The sequence below is a fragment of the Cetorhinus maximus genome, chromosome 4 (genome assembly GCF_964194155.1).
Source record: "Cetorhinus maximus chromosome 4, sCetMax3.hap1.1, whole genome shotgun sequence".
Lineage (NCBI taxonomy): Eukaryota > Metazoa > Chordata > Chondrichthyes > Lamniformes > Cetorhinidae > Cetorhinus > Cetorhinus maximus.
This window is the reverse complement of record NC_135882.1, coordinates 128703163-128730554: the sequence shown is the minus strand read 5'-3', so window position 1 is coordinate 128730554 and position 27392 is coordinate 128703163. Positions and strand designations below refer to the sequence as shown.

The 27392-nt window shown below is 41.4% G+C and overlaps 1 protein-coding gene across 5 annotated transcripts; it reads left to right on the top strand.

Moving 5' to 3' along the window:
* Positions 1 to 26718, top strand: cfap418 (cilia and flagella associated protein 418). 5 transcript variants are annotated; one of them, XM_078540797.1, is made up of 7 exons: positions 32 to 186; positions 1973 to 2075; positions 5234 to 5301; positions 13535 to 13600; positions 14978 to 15073; positions 25388 to 25582; positions 25827 to 26718. In XM_078540797.1, the coding sequence occupies exons 1-6, from the start codon at positions 65 to 67 to the stop codon at positions 25539 to 25541; spliced, it is 609 nt and encodes a 202-aa protein (XP_078396923.1). In that variant the 5' UTR covers positions 32 to 64; the 3' UTR covers positions 25542 to 25582; positions 25827 to 26718. The 5 variants fall into 5 exon arrangements, with proteins under 5 accessions (XP_078396925.1, XP_078396923.1, XP_078396927.1 ...); XM_078540801.1 differs by lacking the exon at positions 25827 to 26718 and adding an exon at positions 21273 to 21341 and having other exon boundaries at positions 25388 to 25494; XM_078540799.1 differs by having other exon boundaries at positions 1 to 123; positions 25388 to 26718.
* Positions 26719 to 27392: the final 674 nt, after the last annotated feature.

The following is a 27392-nucleotide window of genomic DNA, read 5'->3' as shown; positions in this document are numbered from 1 at the left end:
CCCGCGGCATCGTGCGTCTAAGCGTGCGCGCCCTCGCCGGCTCCAGGCAACCGGCGCTGCTGTCATGGCGGACGACCTGGATGAGCTGCTGGACGAAGTGGAGTTGCGGTTCTGCAGGGACAGGTCGGCGACTAGTCGTGAGGGAGTGGCCGGGGTTGGGGGATCGGACAAGGAGGTGAAAATCAGGTTAAATCCCAGTAATTTGTTTCTCTGAGCTGCAGTGGTCTGGCTGGGGGACAGTGAGTCTGCCGCACTTGTGAGCAGAAGCGCTTTACCATCGCAGCTGGCTGATCGGGTTCAGTGGGATGTTAATCCGGAGCAGGACTGACTGGCACTGATATACTGAACAGCCTGCTGGTCACCAGTGGCCGGGCAGCTTGTGTTCTTGTTCTGAGCCAGTTATTTCTGGACTCCCTGGTTGAGGAAGAAATGAAATTGCATTAACGACTTGCACCTCAGGGTCGATAAAGTAGTTTTGAGATGTAGTACAGTAACTTTTATAATGTAGGGGACTTTATAAAAGCTGTGCCATTTACTTCCCAATTATTCATCACGGATAAAACCTTATTTTCAGTAATTTTCACTTTTTCACCAACATAGTTCTCCGTCATATAGCGAATTTGCTGTACAGTTTAATACTCAGTTATGGGCTCCTCACAGGATTTATTCAGTGAACGACTTAGACTGGAAAAGTTTTGTGTTGGCTTTTGAGCCTGTGTTAATTTTTTTTAGGAAAGCAGTGGCTAGTTAAAATCCTGGCTAGCTTACTCTCATTTTCCCCCTTTTGGTCAACTTTTTGGTGGCCATTTGGCTCCTAAAATTCACAATCCTCGGGTTTACTATTCTTTGCATCATTAGAAGCTTCTTTTAATCTAGTACTAACCTCAACTTCTCTAATAAATCACGGATTGATCTTTCTTGCTGAATTCTTTTTTTTAATGGGGTGCATTTTAATGAACATTTTGAATGATTTCTTTAAATGTTTCCCACTGTTTAGTTATCACTATACTTGTTAATCTGTTTACCCAGTTAACCTTAGCCAGCTCTCCCCTTGTGCCTAGGTAATTGGCTTTGTTTAAATTTAAGATTCTTGTTTAGGACTGGAGTATGTCACTTTCAAACTCAGTCTGGAATTCAACTGAATAATCAGTTTCTCACAGAGGATCTTTTATTATGAGATTACTAATTAACCCTGTCTCATTTTACAATACTAGATCTAAAATAGCTTTATCCCTAGTTGATTCCACAATGTAATATTCTAGGAAGCTGTCACAAAAGTCTTCTACAAAATCATCTTCCAGACTACCTTTGCCAATTTGATTTGTCCAGTCTTTATGAAGATTAAAGTCCCCATAATTATTACATTGCTTTTGTTAGAAGCATCAGTTATTTCTTGCTCAATGTTCTGTCCAATGGACTAACAACTGTTACAGACCCATCAACTATTCCCGCCATCATTTTCTGATCCTTGTTATTCCCAATCTCCATTTGTACTGATTCTACCTCCTGAACTCCTGAGCCAAGATCCTTTCTCACTACTGTCCTTTATTATCAGGGTTACTACATCTCCTTCTCTATTCTTTCTATGTCTTTAATCCTCTCCCACAATGCTTCTGGCTCTCGGCTATCATGTTGACCGCTATAGTAAATTTCCTTAGAGCAGCTGCAATTTTGTCTTGGGTACAAACTTTCACAATGTAGCTTCTTCAGTTTCTCTTAAAGATATGACAATCCAACTGACTTACAATTGTGACATTTTGGATGTTTTCTGTTTACAGGTGTTGACTAGCCTTCTGTGTATTTCCAATGTTTTCTGTTTTTAAATCGGATTTAAGGTGTTTGCAGTTTTCCTTTCCATTCCTAATGTGATCCTAATGTGAAACATTTGGAACTGCAGGTTTATCAATGTACCCTTCTCTTACACAGATACAAAGATTAGATAAAGTTTAACATGTTGTGTTTCATTTTTCAGTGCACCTTCTGTCCCACCTAAAGAAACTTCCAAAGAGGAAGACGATTTAAGTGATCTTATTGAAGATATTTTTCACGATGATCCAAGTGTATCTGATCTTTCTGTAAGTGTTTTGTGAAAACCCATTTATAGTAATACCCAAGAAACACTTTAGCACTATTTTGTATGTGTTTAAATGATCTTGTAGATCTGTGTAAGAAACAACCTTCCTGTTCAGTTTGAATATATATTTTACAGTAGTTATTTTATAATCTCCTATGTTACCCCAGCCTAAACCTAAACCATGCCTCAATTTACACTGGTTTCTGATATACAAGGGGACAAATCTTCCAGTCTCCTGTTGCGCTGAGACTGGACGTACGACAGAAGATGCGCATCGGGACCCCAAGGCGGTCCTGGCACACAGACCTATGTGGGAAATGTCCAAAAGGATTAAACTTCCAAAGGGCAATTCCCCTGCTGCCTGGGGCCCTCTGCGAATGTTTCCAACTCTGAGCTGGAGTCAGAGACTTTGTACATTGCCAATGTACTTACCTGGATAGTTACCCAGGAAAATGTTAGACAGTTTAAAACCTAGCCTAATATCTACATAACTCCACAACTGACGTCCCAATCACGTCGCCGATAACCCAACTACCTCTCAAACCACGCCCCCCCCCCCACCCGCCGCCGCCCCCCCGACCGCCTCAGACTATCCCCTGATCCGCCAGATTTTCCCCCCAACTGCCCCGACCCCCTGACTACTACTCACCTGATCTCTCCCCCCCCCCCCCCCGACTAACCCCTCGACCACCCGACTCCTCCCCACCCCCCCAACCAGAGTACCACCCCGACTAGCCCTCAGCCTGACTACCCACTCATCCACCTCACCCATCCCACATGTCTTCCTACTTGCCCACTTCACTCACCTACCCTAGCCTCATACCCATCTGCCCATTCACTCATCCATTCACTAACATTCAAAGTTTGGACCTTTAAACTTGCCATACAGCAGCTAACACTGTAAAAAGTGGACATGTCCTTTCTTCCCCCAATTCTACTCCAGGGTCTTCACCCGACTCTGCTCCAGTGGAGTTCCCAGGGGGATGCTGCACGTTTCTTTGACAGCCACATCACATCGGAGGAATCTTCGGAGGAATTCAGCACAATTTATACTTACTCTCTTGTTGGAAATATAATTAGTTTTGTAATATCCAGTCCAACAGGGTGCCCTTTTCATGTGAAAGCTTGACAACATTACAATTTTCCTTTCAACAAAGTTACCTTAGTTACAAAGTAAAATGTAGCATGCTACCACATTCAATTTCACCAGCATGAAATTGTTTTTGTGTTGAAATAACCGCTTGATTGATTATCACCAACTCTTCTTCATATGAATGATGGATTTAAGCGGAAGTTCAGATGCACTTAAGGGGAAGCTAGGTATATAGAGAAAGGAGAAAGAAATAGAAGATCTTGCTGATATTATTAAATGAAGAGGGGAGGAAGGAGGCTTGTGTCGAGCATAAACACTGACAAGGGCCAACTGGCCTGTTTCTATGCTGTACATTCTATGTAATTAATATACTATGCACTGTTCTATTCCTGTTGTGCTATTGCAAATTAGCAGCTAGATAGATAAAAAAAATTGCAGTGGCACAGGATTTCAGTGTGCTGGCCTGAGAAGGGGTCATGCAGCTAAGAGAATTCATGTCGTGCAGTAGTACAGTACTTCGCTAAATTGTTTATTGCATGGACCATGGCCTAGAAATACTTAGAAGACCTTGCTAAAAGTGCAGACTGGTTCATGTAATCAAGCACTGAGGTACAATAGCAGAATGTATGCACAGCAAAATGTTTTTGCAAGCTGAAATTTAACCCATTCCTCAGTGCATAAAAATGTTGAGCACTATTGATCTTTTTTTGCTTCATGCAGCAGGTGGTTACATACAAACATACATATATACATATGAACTTACACATTAGGTACAGGAATAGTCATTCAGCACCTCGAGCCTCCTTCACCATTCATGGCTGACCTGTTTGTGGCCTCAACGCCACTTTCCAGCCAACCAGCTATATCTCTTGACTTCTTTGTTACTCAAGAATCTATCTTTGTCTGCCTTAAAAATATTCAATGACTCTGTCTCTACCATTCTCGGGGAGAGTTCCAGAGAATCACGACCACCTGAGAGAAAAAATTTCTCCACATCTGCGTCTTAAATGTGCGCCCCTTTATTTTTAAACTGTGTCCCCTAGTTCTGGTTTCTTCCATGAGGGGAAATATCCTTTCAACACCTACTCTGTCAAGTCCCCTCAGGATTTTATATGTTTCAATAAGGTCACCTCTCACTCTTCTAAATTCCAATGGATATAGATTCTTCATGTCCAACCTTCCCTCATAAGGTAACCCCTTCATCCCAGGAATCAGTCGAGTGAACCTTCTTTGAACTGCTTCTAATGCAATTATGTCCTTTCTTAAATAAGGAGACCAAAGCTGTACACAGTACTCTAGATGTGGTCTTACCAACACCCTGCAGAACTGTAACAAAACATTCCTACTTTTGTATTCCATTTCCCTTGCAATAAATGACAACACTCCATTTGCCTTCCTAATCAGTTGCTGTACCTGCATACTAACTTTTTGTCATTCATGTAATAGGACACCCAGATACTCCTCTGTGCCTCAGAGTTTTCCAATCTCTCTCCATTTAGATAATATGCTGCTTTTCTATTCTTCCTGCCAAAGTGGACAAGTTCACATTTTCCCACATTATACTCCATCTGCCAAATTTTAGCCCACTCATTTAATCTATCTATATTCTTTTGGAGCTTTCTTATGTCCTCTTCACAACATACTCTCCTACCTATCCTACCTATCTTCATGTTAGCAACAAATTTAGCAACTATACATTCGTCTCTTCATCCAAGTCATTGATATAGATTGTAAATAGTTGAGGACCCAGCACTGATCCCTGTGGAACTCCAATCTTTACGTCTTGCCAACCCTAAAATGATCCATTTATGCCTACTCTCTGTAATAAAAATTGTAATAAAAGTATATTCAATGGGCCATATCTATAGAATTCATTACATTGCTAAATACCAAACATTCACCTGCCCGGACATCCTCTTGTATGTGGGGACGTGCTAGCTTACTAATGTTCTATATTTAAACCTATCTTTAAACCGAATGCTATAAAGGTGAAAATGAATGATACTGTGTATTTGAAAGTTCTATTTCCAGTGTTTGAAATGCCACTCAATGCCTTTTTGTTATAGAAGTCAAACCCAGGAGCAATAACAAATTGTTCAGGTCACAGACCTCCTTCTCAGACCAAAGGGAGAAAGTAAGTTCAAGAAATATGCTCTTTGTAGAATTTTGAGGTTAATAACTACAGTTGGCTGTAACTGAAATTCATCTTGATGTGAAGTTTTACATACTTAGTTTTCATCTGTGAAGTTGTTAAGGTTCTGTTACATTGAATAAAATGATAAATTTAAAGCACTCTAACTCGTTTGAACCTGTTTTACACAAGAATTAGCAGGAGTAAGCCTTTTGGCACCTCAAGCCTGCTCCATCATTCAGTAAGATCATGGCTGATATGACTGTGGCCTCATCTACACTTACTTTTCTGCCCTCCGTAACCCTTGACTCCCTTGTCGATCAAAATCTATTTAACTTGGCCTTGAATGTATTCAATGACCCCATAATCAATATTGGCAGTCCCTAATTAGCTCAAATTTCAAGTTCTCTGTCATTCAGTCCTTAACTACAGACTCTAGTAACTTTTACACAGCAGAGTCGAGTAGATTTATGATTACCTGGTTTCTTTCCCTTACATTTCTTAAATAATGAAGTTACATTGGAATTTTCCAATCTAGAGGGACAATCCCTGAATCAAGAGAGCTTTGGAAAGTAATGGCTAAAAAACCTGCAATTTCCTCACCGACTTACTTTAAAACCCTGGGATGGAAACTAACATCTTCCAGGGGATTTGCTACTCCTTTGTGCCAATATTTTTCTTGCTTACTGTCTTGAGCTACTCAGTTCTTCCCAATCTAAATGAAAATTTAAATTTCCCATGAAAACAACTTTGCTTGTGCTACAAGCCTCTCTAATCTTCAAATTGATATGTCCTCCCAAAATGGCTGCTGCCTGCCTTTGGCATTGGCGCCAAGCAGGAAGCTCCTGTCTCCTGGAGGTGCTCCATGCTTCTAATTCAGCACCAAACTCACCTTGTGGCAATTCGGCTAATTGTATTCAAAAATAACATCGAAAGAGAATTCATATGGGTGTCAGGTTCTCAACTCCGCTTTGAAAATCCAGCCTATTTGACTTATCACCTTTTTTATTTGTCACTCCTGCTATAAGTATTTCAGTTATTATAGAGCTCCCTTCACCTGGAGTATCCACATTACTATTTGTGACCTGAACCCTGTCCTTATCCTTTTTTTATCTTTAAACGATATTTTGTGCAATTAAGAACCAAGCCCCCTAACACCCATTTTTGAGTTTAAAGTCATTTTTATTATCCTGTTTATCATTTCCACGAAGACCTTGGTTCCAGCCAAGTTCAGGTTCAGCTCCCTCCTATCCCAGTTGGGTGCCAGCCTCCCATGAAATAGAAATGCTCCTTAAACCACTCCTCCAGCCACATGTTCACCTTCCTGATTTGTTTGTTACTATGCTGATTAGCACATGACTGATAATCAAGAGATTACCATTCTTGAGGTCCTGTTTCTTAATTTAGCTCTGAACTCCTGATACTCCCTCAGCAGGACTTCCTCCCTTTCCTTTCCTTTATCATTGGTCCCAAAATGAACCATGCCACCCGGATAGTCCCCCTCCCTTTCCAGCCACATTGAGATATTCCTGACCCTGGTTATAAGTAAGTAACACACACTTCAGATCTCTTGATTGTGCTATTTATCCCTAAATTATTTAATCTCCTATGATTCTAATCTGCATCTCCTACTTTTGGACAACCTTCTGTTTCATGGTACCTAGGTCAGCATCCTTTCTTCTTAATCTAATTGATTTAAAGTATTTTGTACTTGTTTAACAGGACCAGTGCCTGTGTGACCTCCTCTGTCTCCCCCGAGTTCTTCCTATCCTGTTGACAGGTAGTCCTGCTCTTGCCTTTTTGTATCTGTGCTTTCCTCTGAGATACTGATGAGTAAGCTATGCAGAAGTTCTTCCCCCTCCCTTATGTGTCAGACTGTCTCTAACTCGCACTCCAGGTCAAGGTCTCTGAGTTGGAGTGTCTTAAGGCATTTCCTGCAGAAGTGCCAATTTAGGACAGTCTCACTGTCTACAAATTCCCACAGAGCGGAAGGGCACTAATGGAAAGGCCTATGCCAAAGGGGAGGCAGCGACATAGTGGTAATGTTACCGAACTAGTAATCTAGAGCCCCAGGCTAATGTTCTGGGGACGCAAGTTCGAATCCCACCAAGGCAGCTGGTGGAATTAAAATTCAGTTAATGAATATGGAATTAAAAAATAATAGTAACCATGAAGCCATTGTCGATTGTCATAAAAACCTACCTGGTTCGCTAATGTTCTTTAGAGAAGAAAATATGCCTACGTGTGATTTCAGACCACAGAAATGTGCTTGACTCTCAAATGTCCTCTAAAATGGCCTAGCAAGCCACTTAGTTGTATAAAACTGCTACAAAGTCTACAAAAAGGCATGAAACTGAATGGATCACCCAGCATCGACCAAGGCACCGGAAATGACAACAGCAAACTCAGCCCTGTTAATCTTGCAAAGTCCTCCTTATGAACACCTGGGGGCTTATGCCAAAATTGGGAGAGCTGTCCTACAGACTGGCCATGCAACAGCCTGACATAGTCATACTCACAGAATCATACCTTAGAGATAATGTCGCAGACACCACCATTATCAGCAGAGGTGACAGTACAGTGGTATACAGTTGGGAGGGTGTTTTCCTGGGAGTTCTCAACATCAACTCTGGACCCCATGAAGTCTTATGGCATCAGGTCAAACATGGGCAAGGAAACCTCCTGCTGATTACCACCTACTCCTCTATGTTGAATACCACTTGGAGGAAGTACTGAGGGTGGCTGGGGCACAGAATGTACTCTGAGTGGGGGACTTCAAAGTCCATCACCAAGAGTAGCTCGGTATCATCACCACTGACCAAGTTGGCGGAGTCCTAAAGGACATAGCTACTAAACAGGGCCTGTGGCAGGTGTTGAGGGAACCAACAAGAGGGAGAAACCTACTTGACCTCATCCTAACCAATCTACCTGTCACAGATGCACCTGTCCATGACAGTATCGGTAGGAATGACCTCTGCAAAGTCCTTGTGGAGATGAAGTCCCATCTTCATATTGAGGATACCCTCCATCGTGTTTTGTACTACCATGCTAATTGAGATAGATTCCAAACAGATCTAGCAACTCAAAACTGGGCAGCATCCATGAGGCGCTGTGGACCATCTGCAGTAGCAGAATTGTATACATCCACAATCTGTAACCTCATGGCCTGGTATATCCCCCACTCTACCATGGCTATCAAATGAGGAATCAACCCTGGTTCAATGTAGCGTGCAAGACATGCCAGAAGTAGCACCAGGCATACCTAAAAATGAGGTGTGAAGCTAGAACACAGGGCTTTTGCATGCCAAACATGTGATAGACAGAGCTAAGTAATCCCACACCAGTGGATCAGATCTAAGCTCTGCAGTCCTGCCACATCCAGTCGTGAATGGTGGTGGACATTTATACAACTTACTGGAGGAGAAGGCTCCACAAATATCTCCATCCTCAATAAAGAGGGAGCCCAGCACATCAGTGCAACAAACAAAGCTGAAGCATTTGCAACCACCTTCAACCAGAAGTGCCGAGCGGATGATTCACCTCGGCCTGCTCCTGAAGTTCCCAGCATCATGGATACCATTCTTCAGCCAATTCGATTCACTCCACTTGATTCAAGAAATGGCTGGATGGCACTAGATACTGCAAAGGCTATAGGCACTGACAACATTCCAGCATTAGTACTGAAGACTTGTGTTCCAGAACTAGCTGTGCCCTTAGCCAAGCTGTTCCAGTACAGCTGCAACATTGGCATCTACCTGGCAATGTGGAAAACTGCCCAAACATACCCTGTCCACAAAACCTCAGGACAAATTCAACGGCCAGTTACCGCCCCATCAGTCTACTCTCGATCATCAGCAAAGTGATGGAAAGTGTCATTGACAGTGCTATCAAGTGGCACTTACTCAGCAATAACCCGCTCACTGATGTTCAATTTGGGTTCCGCCAAGTTCACTCAGCTCCTGAGCTCATTATAGCCTTGGTCCAAACAACAAAAGAGCTGAACTCAAGAGGTGAGGGAGATGAGAGTAAATGCCCTTGACATCAAGGCAGCTTTTAACCGAGCGTGGCATCAAGGAGCTCTAGCAAAACTGGAGTCAATGGGAACCTAGGGGATGCTCCCTGCTGCTTGGAGTCATACCTAGCACAAAGGAAGATGGCTGTGGTTGTTGGAGGTTAATCAACTCAGTCCTGGGACATCTCTGCAGGAGTTCCTCAGGGTAGTGACTTAAGCCCAGCCATCTTCAGCTGTTCTATCAATGACCTGCCTTCTATCATAAGGTCAGGAGTGGAGATGTTTGCGGATGATTGCAAATGTTCACCATTCGCAACTCCTCAGATACTGAAGCAGTGCGTGTCCATATGCAGCAAGACCTGGACAATATCCAGGCTTGGGTTGACAAGTGGCAAATAACATTCGCACCAACCAGTGCCAAGCAATGACCATCTCCAACAACAGAAAATCCAACCATCTGCCTTTGACATTCAGTGGCATTAATATGGTTGAATCCCCCACTATCAACATCCTGGGGATTACCATTGACCAGAAACTGAGCTGGAGCCGCCATATAAATACTGTGCTGACAAGAGCAAGTCAGAGACTCGGAATTCTGCGGAGAGTAACTCACCTCCTGAACCCCAAAGCCTGTCCGCCACCTACAAGGCACAATTCAGGAGTGTGATGGAATACTCTCTACTTACCTGGATGACTGCAGCTCCAACAATACTCAAGAAGCTCAACACCATTCAAGACAAAACAGTTGATTGGCACCCCATCCACTCCCTCCACCACCAATGCACAGTGGCAGCAGTGTGTGCCATCTACACTTGTACGTTCTTTATTTTTCTACGTGGCTGCAGCCTTCCTTTGCTGTTGGCTCTAGACAGACAGCTCCTGCCTCCTGGAGGCACTCACATTGGGTGCCAAGCTCGCCCTTGGTCAATTAGTCCATTTGCATTTACAAGGTGAAGCACTGCAGCAACACACCAAAGCTTTTTCAACAGCACCTTCCAAACCTGTGACCTCTACCATCTAGAAGGACAAGGGCAGCAGATGCATGGGAACACCAACACCTGCAAGATCCCCCTCCTGCCAAAAACCATCCTGACTTGGAACTATATTACATTCTTTCAGTGTCGCTGGGTCAAAATTCTGGAACTTCCTCCCTAACAGCTCTTTGGGTGTACCTATGCTACATGGACTGCAGTGGTTTAAGAAGGTGGCTCCTCACCATCTTCTTGAGGGCAATTAGGGATTGGCAATGAAATTGCTGGCCAAGCCAGCAACACCCACATCTGTGAAAAAGAATTTTAAGTAAGTTATTGATGATTAATGGACACTTTATGGTTGACTTTCCTTCATAAAATAATTAGGTTTGCATGTCAGTCATGTCATTAGCCATTTCTAAGAACTACTGAACAATTATTAACTATTTTGATAATGAGCCCACAATTCCCTCTCTATAAGATGTTTTCACCTACCCCTCCAGTGTATATCCACTTACATGGCCAAAAGTTCTACATCACACCTTTATTCCCATTTCCATCCTGCCTGTCTCAAATTCCTTTCTATTTTTGTTTCCATTGTCATTACTGTTTAGTTTTAGCCTTGCAGTAACATAGAGCAGGGCTGTCTGGTACCTTTAACGCAATTTCAAGAACCAAATTGTTTTGTTTCTGCTAAGCATCTGAAAATAGTTTTGTACTAGACTTTACCTGCTAAGAGCAAATGCCACTGGCAATGAAAGGATGAAAGGTAGAGGGATAGAAGGAATAGCATCTGAAATTGATTTGGAAGGTGGAATGCATGGTCTTACGGCAACACATTCGTAAAGATATTGATTCAACACCTACTGGCTTGGTGCTCCATGTGCAAATGTTCACTTGCTTTTGTTCTTCCACTTGATTTCTAGGCCCTGGAGCCTAGTCTGTCTTGCCAGTCTTTCATGCTACCGTTTCTATCTCTCACCTTTAGTTCTTCACACACTCTTTAACCCTGATTTTAACCCTGCCCGGACAACAGGGAGGGCATAGGGGTTTGTGTTAAAATATTGAGATTAAGCAACTTGATACATTATCATCGTTAAATTATTTAAAATCCCAAATAGGCCATCAACATGGCTCCTGTAAAGGGCATGATCTAACATTCAAAAGTTACGGTCCAATTGCATCATCAGGGTCATAACTTAAATTTAAGTGTAGGTCAGTGGGAAGCCAATGCTGCCAGTAAATGCCTAAGGTGAATATATTCTGCCACTTCATTGCTGCAAACAGGAGACCTGTATACAACACCCATTATACTTGTAAGTTCTTATTTTTTCCACATGGCTGACACCTGCCTTTGCCATTGGAACTAAACAGACAGCTCCTGCCTCCTGGAGGCACTCAAATTGGGTGCCTAGCTCGCTCTTGGTCATTTGGTCCATTTGCATTTAAAAATAGCATCAGGAGAGAATTCATGAGAAGATCAGCTTCTTTTAGCACTCCTTATGGGCCAGGAAGAACAGAAGTGATCACAAGGAGGAAGCCTTTGGTCCCACCTATCCTCAATTGTTGCCCACATCTTCTGCCACCCCAATCACAGCCCCAATCTGGGGATCCTAGATCAGCTACCTCCCTCAGTCACGGACCAGAACGATCAACCCCACTGACTGACTGGATCCATCCTGTGAGTCCCTTACTGTGACTTCCTTCCTCTCCCTCCCAGAACCATGGTAGGGTCCCCCTTGTCCTCACTTATCACCCCACCAGCCTCCGCATTCAAAGGATCATCCTCCGCCATTTCCGCCAACTCCAGCATGATGCCACCACCAAACATATCTTCCCTTCACCCACCCTGCGGCATTCCGCAGGGATCATTCCCTCCGGGACAGCCTGGTCCACTCCTCCATCACCCCCTACACCTCAACCCCCTCCCACGGCACCTTCCCATGCAACCACAGAAGGTGCAACACCTGCCCCTTTACTTCCCCCCTCCTCACCGTCCAAGGGCCCAAACACTGCTTTCAAGTGAAGCAGCATTTCACTTGCACTTCCTTCAATTTAGTCTACTGCATTCGCTGCTCCCAATGCGGGTCTCCTCTACTTTGGAGAGACCAAACGCAGACTGGGTGACCGCTTTGCAGAACACCTTTGGTCTGTCCGCAAACATGACCCAGACCTCCCTGTCGCTTGCCATTTCAGCACACCACCCTGCTCTCATGCCCACATGTCCGTCCTTATTCTGCTGCAATGTTCCAGCGAAGCTCAACGCAAACTGGAGAAACAGCATCTCATCTTCTGACTAGGCACTTTACAGCCTTCCGGACTTAATATTGAGTTCAACAACTTCAGATCATGAACTCTCTCCTCCATCCCCAGCCCTTTTCCGATCCCCCTCTTTTCCAATAATTTATCATTTTTTATTTTATACATATTTTTCTTTTCCCACCTATTTCCATTATTTTAAATGTATTTCCATCCATTGTTTTATCTCTACCTTTTAGCCTATTTTGATCTCTTTCCCCCACCCCACCAGGGCTGTCACTTGCTTGTCCTGCTTTCTATCCTTAATGTCATCATTAGCACATTCCTCAGCTAATATCACCACCGCCAACACCCCTTTGTCCTTTTGTCTACGACATCTTTGTCAATCTCTTCTTTGCCTCCACCTATCACTGGCCCTCTATCCCGCTCTACCTGTCCCACCCCCCTCAACCAGCTTATATTCCACCTCATTTCTATATTTCTTAGTTCTGATCAGTCATATGGACTCGAAACGTTAACTGTATTCCTCTCCGCAGATGCTGTCAGACCTGCTGAGTTTTTCCAGCTATTTTTTTTGTTGTGACTTCCTTTTGCTGCTTGTCGCTTTGCCCACCAGCCAGGCAGTCTGTTGGGCTGGAGCCTGCCCAAAATTATTTAATGGAAGACCAGGCATTAAGAGTAGCAGGACCTCTAGATCCCTGGCTTTGCTGGGTTCTTCACTCATTACTGGGCTTTCCTGCCCCTGCCCAGGGTCACCAGTTAATGTCGGAGCCTCTGTGTCACATATTACCTTTTATTTTTCCTATTATCCCTCCTTTAGTGTCCTGTTGATGTGTGGTTTTTTTTGATATGGCTAGTGGGAAATAAAGAGGGGAGTGGGGTGGCTTGTTGCTGGACTGTGTCAACATGCTAGAAGAATGAGGGAGGGAGCATTTTAAATACATTGAGCTGCATAATGCATCTGAGAGAGCTGTATTGAATGCTTTGTTTTTAGGTGTTGTCCTGTTTATCTCGGTGGTAGTTCTGCACCTCTAGGATTGGGAACAAATACTTCTCAGAGGTATTTTTTTCAGATTTCTTTTATTAACCCCTAATTGTAGTCCGTGTCAGACAGAATTTTGGAAGCAAAAGAGAATGGATATGATGCACCTACTTGTTTGTTTATCATTGTGCAAATTTTTAAATATTAAAAAATGTCTTTTTTTAGCATTTATATCCAGATCCAACTAGACAAAACAATGATGATAACTACATTAGGTTATAGTGCGATCTATGCATTTCCTCACATCCAGGTTACACTCTTGTATTTCCCTTATAAAGGCTGCTGAAACTGCCCCACTTGATACAGCAGCTTTCTTGTCTTCGCTTCAACTCACTGCTAGTACATTATAGAAAATTCTTCATATGAAACACTTTTTAGTGTCCTTGTATGTTTGATAAAGCTGGAGTGATCATTTTTGCCGGAGTAAATTCAGAATGAGAAATCCATGTCTAGGGCAAATCAATTGAAGTGCACTTCAACTGTTCTGCCTCCTAATTAGGTGGCTTTTTCCTGGAATATCACTGTGTTCACTCTAGTATAAATGCAAGAGTCACTACAATCCCCTCTGATTTTCCTTGTGGCTTGAACATTCTCAGCCCTAAGTTTATTTGATAGAGACTTGCATTTATATAGCACCATCATCATTTGAGTACCATTGACCTTTTAAGCTCACCTTGAGCCACTAACACAGACACCTCTCATCCCCAGAGCAGTACCTTCAACAATGCAGCTCAAGTCCTGGAGTAATGCTTGAACCTACAACCTCTGACAATCATAGTAATAACTGAACCTAACTGACACTAAAGATCAGGTCCCAAGCATCCACTTGCAGTGGGCCAAGTTCTATACAGAGGGCACACATTTGGAATATTGTCTTTGTAATTTTTAATGGGGCCATCTATTTTCCCCAGGTTTTCTCTATGGTTCATAGCGCCATTGTATGGCAGTGTAACCTCTGGTCAGCGTTACAGTGGTGTTTGATGACCCCTATACATGATGTTCCTTATTTTAACAAAGAGGTCATATGATTGATATGCTTGTGCTCCAGGATTGAAAGATAAAACCTTGCACTGCTAGCTCCTTGCTCGATTGATTCCTGAGCTGAATGATGTCTGGCCATATCTCCTTAAGGAAACCCTGAAAATCAGTGAGCAAAGCACCACTGAAAGCAGCTCTTTCACAGTTATGAGACAAATGTTGAGCCTCAGGAATTTCCAAGAAATAATTAAATTGATTTTGCTATGAAAAGAAAGATCCACTAACATACAAAATTAATGTACAGTGTTGTCAGACTAATAGCTTGGCTTACTGATTGTGCCATTCTGTTGTGATTATTTATAAAAGTTATTTTATTTGAACAATATATTTTGTGAAGACATTTTTTTTTATAAACAGGACATGTGATCAACTCCGTTGTACTACCTGTGACTTTAGAGTAATTACACTTGATGATTATGAATGGAACAAGTCATGCGACTACTTCTTTTTCAGGTATGTTTGGTATATGCAGGTATATGACTGACTGCCTAGTATAGAACAGAAAAATTTAAAATATTTCAACAAATTCTTGCATAATTCTTGCTGTCACAGAAACATGGTTGAAAGAGGGGCAGGATTGGCAGCTAATATTCCAGGATATAGGGTCTTCATGCGAGACAGGGAAGGAAGTAAAAGAGGAGGGGGTATCGCAATATTGATCAAGGAATCAATTACAGCAATAAGGAGGAATGGCATCTTAGAAGGCTCCTCAAATGAAGCCATATAGGCAGAACTGAGAAACAAAAAAGAAGCAATCACATTGTTGGGAGTGTACTATAGGCCCCCAAACAGTCAGAGAAATAGAAGGCAGATATATAGGCAAATTTCAGAGAAGTGTAAAAATAATAGGGTAGTAATAGTGGGGGATTTGAACTTCCCCAACATTAACTGGGTTAGTCATAGTGTGATAGGTTTAGAGGGAGCGGAATTCTTAAAATGCATCCAGGAGAGCTTTTTAAGCCAACACGTAGAAGGTCCTACAAGAGAGGGGGCGGTCCTGGACTTAATTTTAGGGAATGAAGCCGGGCAAGTGGTAGAGGTATCAGTGGAGGAGCATTTTGCAGATAGTGATCATAACTACGTTAGATTCAAGGTTGTTTTGGAAAAGGACATGGATGGGCCAGAAATCAGAGTTCTAAGTTGGGGGAAGGCTGATTTTAATAAGATCAGATATGATTTGGCCAGAGTGGACTGGGAGCAGCTACTTTTAGGTAAATCTGCGTCAGAGCAGTGGGATTCATTCAAGAAGGAAATAAGGAGCATACAGGGCCAACATATTCCAGCAAAGACAAAGGGTGGGACCAACAAATCCAGGGAACCCTGGATGCCAAGGGATATACAGGATTGTATAAAGAAAAAAAGGGAGGCTTATAGCAGATACCGATGGCTCAAAACAGCAGAAGCCCTGGAGGAGTATAGAATGTGTAGGGGGGAACTTAAAAAGGAAATTAGGAGAGCAAAAAGGGGGCTTGAAGAAACATTGGCAGGTAAAATAAAGGAAAATCCAAAGTTATTTTACAAGTACATTAAGATTAAGAAGATAACTAGGGAAAGAGTAGGGCCCATTAAGGACCATAGTGATAATTTGTTTGTGGAGCCGGAAGACATAGGTATGGTTCTAAATAGATACTTTGTGTTGGTGTTCACAAGTGAGAGGGACGACTTGGGTATAGAAATCAGGCAGAAGGACTATGATATAATTAAATAAATTAGCATAGAAAGGGAGGAGGTTTTAAGTGGTCTGGCAGGCTTAAAAGTAGATAAATCTCCAGACCCAGATGAAATGTATTCCAGGCTGCTGAGTGAGGCAAGGGAGGAGATAGCAGGGGCGCTAGCAATAATTTTCAGTACCTCTCTGGCCACAGGAGAGGTGCCAGAGGTTTGGAGGACAGCCAATGTGGTACCGTTATTCAAGAAGGGAGGAAGGGATAAACCAGGGCACTACAGGCCAGTCAGTCTAACCTCAGTGGTGGGGAAACTATTGAAGCAATTCTGAGGGACAGAATTAATCTACACTTGGAGAGGCAAGGATTAATCAAGGACAGTCAGCATGGTTTTGTTAAGGGGAGGTCATATCTGACCACTTTGAATTTTTCGAAGATGTAACCAGGTGTGTAGATGAGGGCAATGCATTTGACATAGTCTCCTTGGACTTCAGCAAGGCTTTTGATAAGGTTCCACATAGGAGACTGATAACGAAGGTAAGAGCCCATGATCGAAGGCAATTTGGAAAATTGGATCCAGAATTGGCTGAGTGGCAGGAAGCAGAGGGTGATGATCGAGGGTTGTTTTTGTGACTGGATGCTTGCGTCCAGTGGGGTTCCACAGGGATCGGTGTTGGGTCCCTTGCTGTTTGTGGTATATATAAACGATTTAGACTTGAATGCAGGAGGGTTGATCAGTAAGTTCACGGATGACATGAAAATTGGTGGGGTGGGAGGATAGCCTTAGATTACAGGAGAATATAGATGGGCTGGTTAGATGGACTGATCAGTGGCAAATGGAATTTAATCCGAATAAGTGGGAGGTGATGCACTTGGGCAGGGCAAACAAGGCACGGGAACACACGATGAATGGTAGGACTCTGGGAAGTACCAAGGATCAGAGGGACCTTGGTGTGCATGTCCACCGGTCCCTTAAGGTGATGGGCCAGGTAGATAAGGTGGTTCAGAAGGCATATGGGATACTTGCCTTTATTAGCCGAGGCATAGAATATAAGAGCAGGGAGGTTATGCTGGAACTGTATAAAACGCTGGTTAGCCCGCAGCTAGAGTATTGTGTGCAGTTCTGGAACCCGCATTATAGGAAGGATGTGATTGCACTGGAGAGAGTGCGGAGGAGATTTACCAGGATGTTGCCTGGGGTAAAGAGTTTTAGTTATAAGGACAGATTGGATAGACTGGGTTATTTTCTCTGGAGCAGAGGAGATTGAGGGGGGACATGATTGAGGTATATAAAATTATGAGGGGCATAGATAGGGTAGACAGGAAGGAACATTTCCCCTTGGTGGAGGGATCAATAACCAGGGACATAGATTTAAGGTAAGGGGCAGGAGGTTTAGAGGGGATGTGAGGAATTTTTTCACCCAGACGGTAGTGGGAATCTGGAACTCACTGCCTGAAAGGGTGGTAGAGGTAGAAACCCTCATAACATTTAAGAAGTATTTGGACGTGTACTTGCGATGTCATGGCAGACAAGGCAATGGGCCTAATGCTGGAAAATGGGATTAGAATAGTTGAGGTACTTGTTTGACTGGCACAGACTCGATGGGCCGAAGGGCCTTTTTCTGTGCTGTAGACCTCTATGACTCTAATGTTATGTTTTTACTTCACTTTTATATAGGCCCAGATTTTGCTGTTAAAATAATGGTGAGGCAAGCTGTTATTTGACGTTATTGTAGCACTAGCTGTTATTTATGTAGAAATGGTACAGGCATGTGACAGATTTGCACTGAACTCAATTATCCAATAGCTGCCGTCTGAGTTGTGAAAGCGGCAACTGGCTGTTCAACTCACTGGTGAAATGCACTGAATTGCGTACAGTTGCAAGGTAGATATGAACTAAGCTCGCCGCAAAAAGTTAATTATTGTCCATTCCAGTCTAAGTACCCTTTTAACATTGGATAAGTGTGATTGACTGTAAGTCAGGCCCTCTGAGGCTGAAAATTAACTATTAGAAATGTGAGTTTCATTCCTTCAAGTTTTCATTGTTGATGGAGATTTTAAAACTTTCTTTTTCTCTATCTTTTAATAGAATCATTCTTTCCCTCTCTATTTCTCTTTGTGTACCCAATTTGAAATTGAATTCACCCACTTTAAGTCCCTCATCCCTGGAACAATTCTCATAAATCTTTTCTGCACCCTGCCCAGTGCCTTCACATCTTTCCTAAAGTGTGGTGCCCAAAACTAGACACACTACTCCAGTTGAGGCTGAACCAGTGTTTTATAAAGATTCCTCATCACTTCCTTGCTTTTGTATTATTTGCTTCCATTTATAACGCCCAAGACCCTATATGCCTTTTAACCATTTTCTCAACCTGCCTTGCCATCTTAAACAATTTGTGCACATATACACCCAAGCGCCTTTATTCCTATATCCCCTTTAGAATTGTGTCCATTTATTTTATGTTGTCTCTCTTTGCTCTTCCTAACAAAATGTATCACTTCACACTTCTCTGCTCTAAATTTCACCTGCTCACTCCACTAGCCATCTATGCCCTCTTAAAAGTTTGTTAATATCATATTCACAGTTCACAATACTTCCAAATTTTGTCGTTTGTGTCATTTGAAAATTGTACCCTACACACTCAAGTCTGGGTCTAATTTTTAATCAAGAAATCAAGAAGTGATCATAGTACCAAGCCCTGGTGAACCCTAGTGCATTCCTTCCTCCAATCCAAAAAACAAACGTTCACTGCTACTCTGTTTCCTGGAACTCAGCTAACTTTTTATCCATGCTGTCACTTTCCCTTTTATTCCATGGGCTTCAACTTTGCTGGCAAGTTTATCATGTGGCATAAAAACAGAAAATGCATGAAGTACTCAATAGATCAGGTAGAGAGAGAATCAAAGTTAACATTTCAGGTTGTTAACATTCCTGTTTTCATTTCAGATTTCCAGAATCCGCAGTATTTTGTTTTTTATAACACATTATAAAAAACCTTTTGGAAGCCATAAACACCACCTCAATCGCATTACCCTCATCAACTCTCTCTCTTATCTCATCAAGTTAAGCACGATTTGCCTTTAACAAATCTGCACTGACTTTCTTTAATTAATCCACACTTGTCCTAGTGACTATCCCAGTTTATCATTGCTAAAAGCTTTCCCTCCACTGCAGTTAAACTTACTGGTCTGCTGCTGGGTTTAGACTTGCATCTTTTTTTTGAACAAGCATGTAACATTTGCAAATCTCCTGTCCTCTGGCACCACCCCTGTATCTAAGGAGGATTGGAAGATTATGGCCAGTACCTCGGCAATGAAAAATTAAAAGCTGGAACCTATATTAATTTATCTGCAATGTTAAATTTGCAGATTGTAAACAGCTCTTTAAAGTGCAATTTATGCTGTGAACCTTTTCAATAATTTCTGGTTCTACAATTTAATGATAAGCTGTTCAACAATTTGCAGGTAGGGATGGAGTTGAGGGGAAGGGAATCATCCAACACTCAATAAGCAGCATGACAACACAGAAGTTGGGGAAATGTAGAGCTGGATGCTATCAGCATATATGTAGAGGCAGGTCCTATATCTTATTTTTTTAACTAAGGGACAACATGCACGTGAGAAAAAGGAGGGACAAAGGTTGGATACTTGCAGGGTTGCAGAGGTGAAGGTCGAGGAAGATGAAGCTTTCGACCATGTCAAAAGCTGCAGAGAGTTCAAAAAGAGATGGTACCCAATAGTCATAGAGAATTTTTTGCCATTTTTGGCGGGGTCATTTTGGTGCTGTAGAATGGATGGAAACCGGATTAGATTAATTCAGGTGGAGAATTCTGTGAATATGGGCACAGATCCTGGAGGTGATGACATTTCAAGAGCTTAATGGGAAACGTTGATTGCAGTTGTGATGGTAGTGTTCAAGGATGGAGGGGTTAATGATGGATTTTTTGCAGAAGGGGTGATGACAGCAATTTTGAAAAAGGAAAAAAAAACACCTGAGAAAGAGAACATTTATAATTTCAGAATAGGAGCTGGGAAGGGAAGTTTGCTGGTCAGCAGTTTAATGAAATAATGCAAAGAGAACAAGAGTTGGGACTCATGGGTAAGATGAACTCACAAAGGGATGGGGGGAGATGGGCAAGAAACAGAGCGGGGGGAGAGGAGAGAGCGAAAGATAGGGGCACAGTAGATGAAAAAACATTCTACAGATGATGCAGATCTGAAATAAAACCAAAGTGCTGGAAATACTCAGCAGGTCAGGCAGCATCTGTGGAGAGAAACAGGGTTACGTTTCAGGCTGATGACCCTTCATCAGAATTGAGGAAAGATAGAAATATATTAGGTTTTGAGCAAGTGAGAGGCGGGAGGGGAAATGGAAGAACAGAAGGGAAGTTTTGTGATGGGATGGAGGGCAGGAGACATTAAATGACAAAAAAATTCATGGTACAAAAACTAAAGCGAATGATAATGGATAACGAAAAAAGTAAAAGATGTGTCTAGATGAGTGTGAATGGCTGGATAGCAGCCATCCAAGTGTAAAGTAAAGGAATAAAGAAGAAACCAGGAAAAAAATGAACCATCAAAAAAAAAAGTCATGAAACAAAATGAAAACAGAGCTTATGATCTAAAATTGTTAAATAATGTTGAGTCCACAAAGCCAAAGAACGTTGAGTTGAAAGATGAGTGCTGTTCCTCGAGCTTGTGTTGAGCTTCATTGGAATATTTTAGCAGGCCAAGGACAGAAAGGCCAGAGTGAGAGCAACGTGAGTTGAAATGACAAGTATCAGGAAGTTCGGGGTCATGCTTGCAGACTGAATGGAAGTTTGTGGCAGTTTGGTTGGGGCAAGTTGTGGAAAGTATAGTCCAGCAGATTGGCTTAACGCATGAATTAAATTTCATTATGATCATTGATTGTTTCAGCCAAAGAAAATTGAGATCTGCTGGGTCAGTAATACACAGGATGTGTAACGCAAAATGTATTTTTTCCATAGATCTCCAGGGAAATACCCTCCTTATAAAAATATTGCCTAAAGCTCCCTCAACAAACTACAGGTTTTCCAGTGAGTACGTAAGAACATAAGAAATAGCAGCAGGAGTAGGCTATACAGCCCTTTGAGCCTTCTGCACCATTCAAGAAGATCTTGACTGAATTTCTACATAAACTGTACCTTCCCACTCTATCCCCGAATCCCTTGAATCCCTTAATGCCCAAAAATGTGATCTCAATGTTGAACATGCCAACAAAGCATCCATAGCGCTCTGGGGCAGAGAAATCCAAAGTTTGGTGATCTTCTGAGTGAAGAAATTTCTCCTCATCCCAGTTCTAAATGGCAAACCTCTTACCTGAGACTATGATCCCTAGTTCTAGACTCTAGCCAAGGAAACAGCCTCTCAGAATCTACCCTGTAAAGCCTTCTGGAACTTTTATGCATTTCAATGAAATCACCTCTCATTCTTAGACAATTTTTCGCTAGGGAATTTTGACCCATTCCACTCAATTCCTCCTCATAGGACAGCCCTTTGATCTCAGAAATCAAGCTAGCAAATCTCCTTTGCACCCCATCCAAGGCAATATATACTCCCTTAGGTAAGGAGACTAAAACTGAACCATGTTCCAGGCCTGACTAAAACCTTACATAGTTGCAGCCCGTCTTACTCTTTTACTCCATCCTCCTTGCAATAAAGGCTAACATATCATATGTCTTCCTGATTACTTGCTGTTGACTTTTTGATTTGTGCAGAAGGACCCCCAAATCTCTCTGCATAACACTTATTAGTCTCCCATTTTGGAAAAAGTATTCTGCTTTTCCATTTTTCTACCAAAGTGGATAATTTCACACTTCCCCGCTTTATATTACATCTGCCACCTTCTTACTCAATCACTTAACCTCATCTTTTTGCAACCTCTGGTTTGCCCCTTAGCTTACTTTCACACCTAACTTTCCTCCTGGTTGGCCTCCACTTTCTGCCCTCTGTAAATAAGTCCTGTTCACCAATCACCCCTGTACTTGTTGACCCACATTGGTTGTTAGGTAAACAACATCTTTATTTTAAAACTCTCATTCCTGTTTCCAAATCTCTCCATGGCCTCACCCCTCCCTACCTCTGTAATCTCCTCCAGCTCTACAGAAAATACCTGCACTCCTCCAATTGTGGTTTCCTGAGAGCTCTGATTCTAATAGGTACACCAGCGGCTGTGCCATTAGCTGCCGAGGTCATAAGTTTGAATTCCCTCCCTGAACCCTTCTGCCTCTCTTCCTCCCCTACCTCCTTTAAGATGCTCCTTAAACCTAAATATTTGACCAAGTCTTTGAACATTTATTCTAATATATACTAGTGCTTGGTCCTCTCATCCAAGTCATTGATATATATTGTAAATAGCTGAAGCCCAAGCACTGCTCCTTGCAGCATACTAGTTGTACCCTGCCACCCCAAAAAGACCTGTCTATTCCTACTCTCTTGTCATCTGTCTGTTAACCAATCCTCAATCCATACTAATAGATTACACCCAATCATATGAGCCCCAATCTTGTATAACAGACTTTTGTATGGTATCTTATTGAATGGATGCCCTCAGAAAATCCAAATATACTACATCACTGGTTTTTTATTAACTACACAGTTACATCTTCAAAAGCACTAATAGATTCGAGCACTGCTGAAAAAAGACATTTTGTCCGCACTTTTCATCTTGCACTCATCGGATTTTTTTTTCAGGAATACTCAAGTTTCGTACTACCAAATGACTACTAATAGATTTGTCAAACACAATTGCCCTTTCCTAGATCGTTTTGCAAAACATACCAGGAAGATGTAACAGACATAGTTAACACATGAATTAAGCCTGATCTGATGATTTATCAAAGTTTGATCATTGGTGGTAGAGTTTTTCGGAAAGCAGTGGAAAAAATTGGCATTAAAATAATGAATTTCTAAGAAGGTAAGAATAGAACTTGGGAAAATAAAATGAGTGACAACATTGGCAAACAACGATGTAGAACAACAATGGGAAACATTAAAAATGGTGTTCAACAGACTGCAGGAAAAATATGTAAAATATGTATAAAAGAAAAGAATAAACTAAACGTAAAGGGGACACCATGGATAAATAAAGATGTATGGAAACGATTAAAGGTTAGGAGAGAGACCTACACTAAGTACATAGACAGCAGAGGCAGCGTAAGACAAAATGTCAAGAGTTTACAAGAGAAGTCAAAAAACAATTAGCAAGGCAAAGAGGAACTATGAAATTAAATTATCAAGGAACATAAAATAAAATAGTAAAATATTTTATAGGCACAAAAATTAAAATAAAAGAAGGCTGTGTTGGGAATAGGATAATTAAGGGATAGACAGGTTAATACCATAAGTAACAATAGAGAGATGGCAGAAATGTTTTAGTCTATCCCCTGCCCCCCGCACCCCCATATAAAATCCAGACTGGAGGCAGATGACAAATGGTAGAATGGATTGTGAGCTGGCTTCAATACAGAAAGCAGAGTGTGGGAGTAACGGGTTGTTACTCAGAGTGGCAGAAGGTGGAAAATAGTGTTCCACAGTGATCAGTGCTGGAACCATTGCTGTTCATAATTTACATTAATGATTTGGATTTTGGAATCAAATTTATAAATTAAGAAATATATAAATTTGCAGATGACTCTAAATTTGGTGGGGGGATAGTCAATACTGAGGAGGACTGCATCAAATTACAGGAGGACATTAATAAACTTGCAGAATGGGAAAATAATTGGAAAATAATGTTCAACACATTTTGGTAGGAAGACTAGGGAGGTCACTTATTACTTGGAAGGTGCAAGTATGAGGAACAAAAAGGTCCCAGAGTACAAATACATCAGTGATTAAAAGCTGTGCCACAGGGTAGCAATGCCATTTTTAAAAAAAACAAGCTATGTACTAGGTTTTATTTCTAGAGGAATAGATATGAAAGGTAGGGAAGCTATGCTAAACCTGGAATCACGCCTTGGTTAGACCACACTTGAGTATTGCATGCAATTCAGTGGCCATATTATAAAAACAACATAGTCACTGGAGAGGGTCCAAAGAAGATTTACAAGAATGATACCAGAAATGTGTTTATATACATATCAGGAAAGGATTGACAGACTAGGTCTCTATTCTCTCAAAAAAAAAGGCGGCTGAGGGACTTACCTAATGAAGGTCCTTAAAGTTCTGAAAGGTTTTGATAGATTGGAGACAGACAGAATGTTTCCTCTTGTGAGGAAGAATATAACTAGCACCATCAATATAAGATAGTCTTCAAGAAATCCAATAGGGAATTCGGAAGAAACTTCTTCACCCAAAAACTGGTAAGAATGTGGAATTCGCTAACACAGGGAGCGGTTTGAGCATTTATATAGATTTATTTAAGGGAAAGCCAGTCAAGCTTATGCGGGAGAAGGGGATATAGGGTTATCATGGAGATTTAGAAGAAGTAAGATGGGAAGAGACTCGAGTGGGACTAAGCACCTATGAAAGGACATAAGAAATAGGAACAGGAGTAGACCATTCGGCCCCTCGAGCCTCCTCCACCATTCAATAAGATCATGGCTGATTTGTTTGTGTTTCGATTTCCACATTCCCATCTACCCCCAATAACCTTAGATTCTTGTTAGGCAAGTGAATCAATCTACCTCTGCCTTAAAAATATTCAATGACCCTGCCTTCACCACCTTCTGAGGCAGAGAATACCAAGTCACACAACTCTTTGAAAGAAAATATTTCTCCTAATCTCTGTCCTAAAAGGGCAACCCCTAATTTTAAAACAGTGCCCCCTGGTTCTGGACACACCCACAAGAGGAAACATCCTTTCCAAGTCCACCTTGTCAAGGCAGTTCAGGATCTTGTATACTTCAATCAAATCACCCCTCACTCTTCTAAACTCTAGTGGAAACAAGCCCAATCTGACCAACCTTTCCTCATAAGACAACCCACTCACTCCAGGTATCAATCTAGTAAACCTCCTCTGAACCGCCTCTAAAGCAAAACCAATCCAAATTGTTCTGTTAGCTTTAATTGCAATCAATGAATGTAATGTGCCACGTTTAAGATATGCACACACCTTCACTTTTTTTGCTTTCACCAACAGAAACAACATGCCTGACTTAAATAAACTGAAAGTGAAGACGTTAAGTAGGAGAGGTGCACGAGCATATGCCTGCCAATGCAGCTGGAGGTCTATCCAGAACCTGACTGACCTCAGGGAAGAACAGGCACTTCGATGGGTATGCGGAAAACATTGAGGGTGAAAGCATTTTTGTGTCTCTCAGTCACCATTAGAGAGGTATTGTGAGGCTGGTCCACTGTGTTATCTGATATAATGTCAGACTTGTAGAATTTTTTTTAAATACAAGGCAAGCTGTAGTAACTTCATTCATTATTTTTCTACAGATAAAAACATTCCTTTTTAATGTCCCAATTAAATAATGTGGTTTAATAGTTGTATGTCACTAATGCTAAATAGAATTCAGTTTTTTCAAGGTCAGATATTGTGGAACATAAATCTAACAATAGATTTTACCTTGCAGGCTCTGTGATTGAAAAGCATATTGACTAGGCAAGAAAAAACTGAACCAACCAAATTTGATATAAAATTCCACACAGAAAGTATATTTAAGATCTGTGTCAGCCTGGTTTTCCCATTGGGTTAGTGCTTTAGGCACTATGGCTCATCTCTTCCCATAGTTACCAGTGGACTCTGTCATCTGCCTTCCTCTGTTAAAGTTGCATCCATTATTTTCTACTTTCATCGCTGTAGTTTGTCACTGCATTTTTCATGGATTTTCAGTGTTAGTCCTTCCTGATGATTTTGACCATGCTCAAGGAACTATTAGGTAATTTTCTATAAAGTGGAAAATGGTGTTGCATAGATGACAGGAAGGGTAATAATACTCGAGTTTAAAAAAATTATGTGGGTAGCAGGTCTTTGAGTTAATCTCTTGTGTTTACTGCAACGCTTATTTTCTGACAAGTTTTGATTGATGCGAAGATCACCTTTTTCATGGATTGAAATCTTTGGATATCTCACAGCTGGAAAATACATTGAATGTCCTGAAGGATGGAAGATTCTAGCAAAAACCTAAATATGCATGTGAATTTTGGGAATGAGATTCAAACTTGCATACTCAGGCGTCTGACATGGCAAGTGCCCCATTGAAGAAGGAAAAACAATTTTAAAGCAATCTTAGTGCTCGCAATGCTTTCAGGCAGGAAGAAGTCTACTGCGTTGATCAAGTGATCTATATTAGAATTTCTAAAATTAAAAGGCTTATACACTGGATAGATAAAGGCCAATTACACCTGGGCATTCCAATGCATGTTTGTTATGCTTTGTAGAAGACTTTATAAAATGTTAATACTTTTAGATTCATTGACTGCTGTGACAAGTGGTCAGAAATGTAAATAAAATGTTGGAATATTGTTATGTGATTGTTGTGATTTAACTTGAATGTTTTTCTGTGTAATTGAATAGTTTGTAACTGTGTACATCAAGCTTCATTGGGTAGGCACTGCGAATTTTGTCTTCCATTCTTAAAGATCTATCCATAATGAAAGTTTCAAGCTTAGCTGAAATTCTAATAAAAAGTATACTTTTATTTTTGTGCCCCAGATTACATTTGATCTTAATCCATCAGATGTTACTGGCCAATCCTCTGATATTTCTGTCTGTTGCACTCGATTCCACAGCGTGTTAGGCTAAGGAAAAGCTTCAGAAATGCATTGTCATTTTTCAGGGGCATTTTCTAGCAGGTTTAATTCCTGGAGCAATCCACTCTAGAACCTTGTTCTGCCACATTCAGAGCAGTGTGGATTTCTGGGAGACATTTTTTTGTCAAGAGTGATACCAATGTTTTGATATACTTTTAGGAAAAATAAAACCCTGTAAAATTAATTTTGAAGGCACATTTTAAGAGAAGTTACTTCATTGTCTACAAAATTATGAAATGTTTGCTGAATCAATTGCCTATGATCCTCTTTAACACTTTTTATAATTGGTCCATAAATGTGAAGTTATTCCAATGTTCAAGATTCACAAATTTTATGTAGGATGTTATGACCACAGCTGGTGTTAATTGCTGCTCAGACCAAACCCC

Coding starts and splice junctions, on each gene's coding strand:
- cfap418 (XM_078540797.1), top strand. CDS start 65: ATGGCGGACGACCTGGATGAGCTGCTGGACGAAGTGGAGTTGCGGTTC. Junction 5,302..13,534: donor TCTCAGACCAAAGGGAGAAA/GTAAGTTCAAGA, acceptor CTTTGTTTTTAG/GTGTTGTCCTGTTTATCTCG. Junction 13,601..14,977: donor GGAACAAATACTTCTCAGAG/GTATTTTTTTCA, acceptor TTTTATAAACAG/GACATGTGATCAACTCCGTT.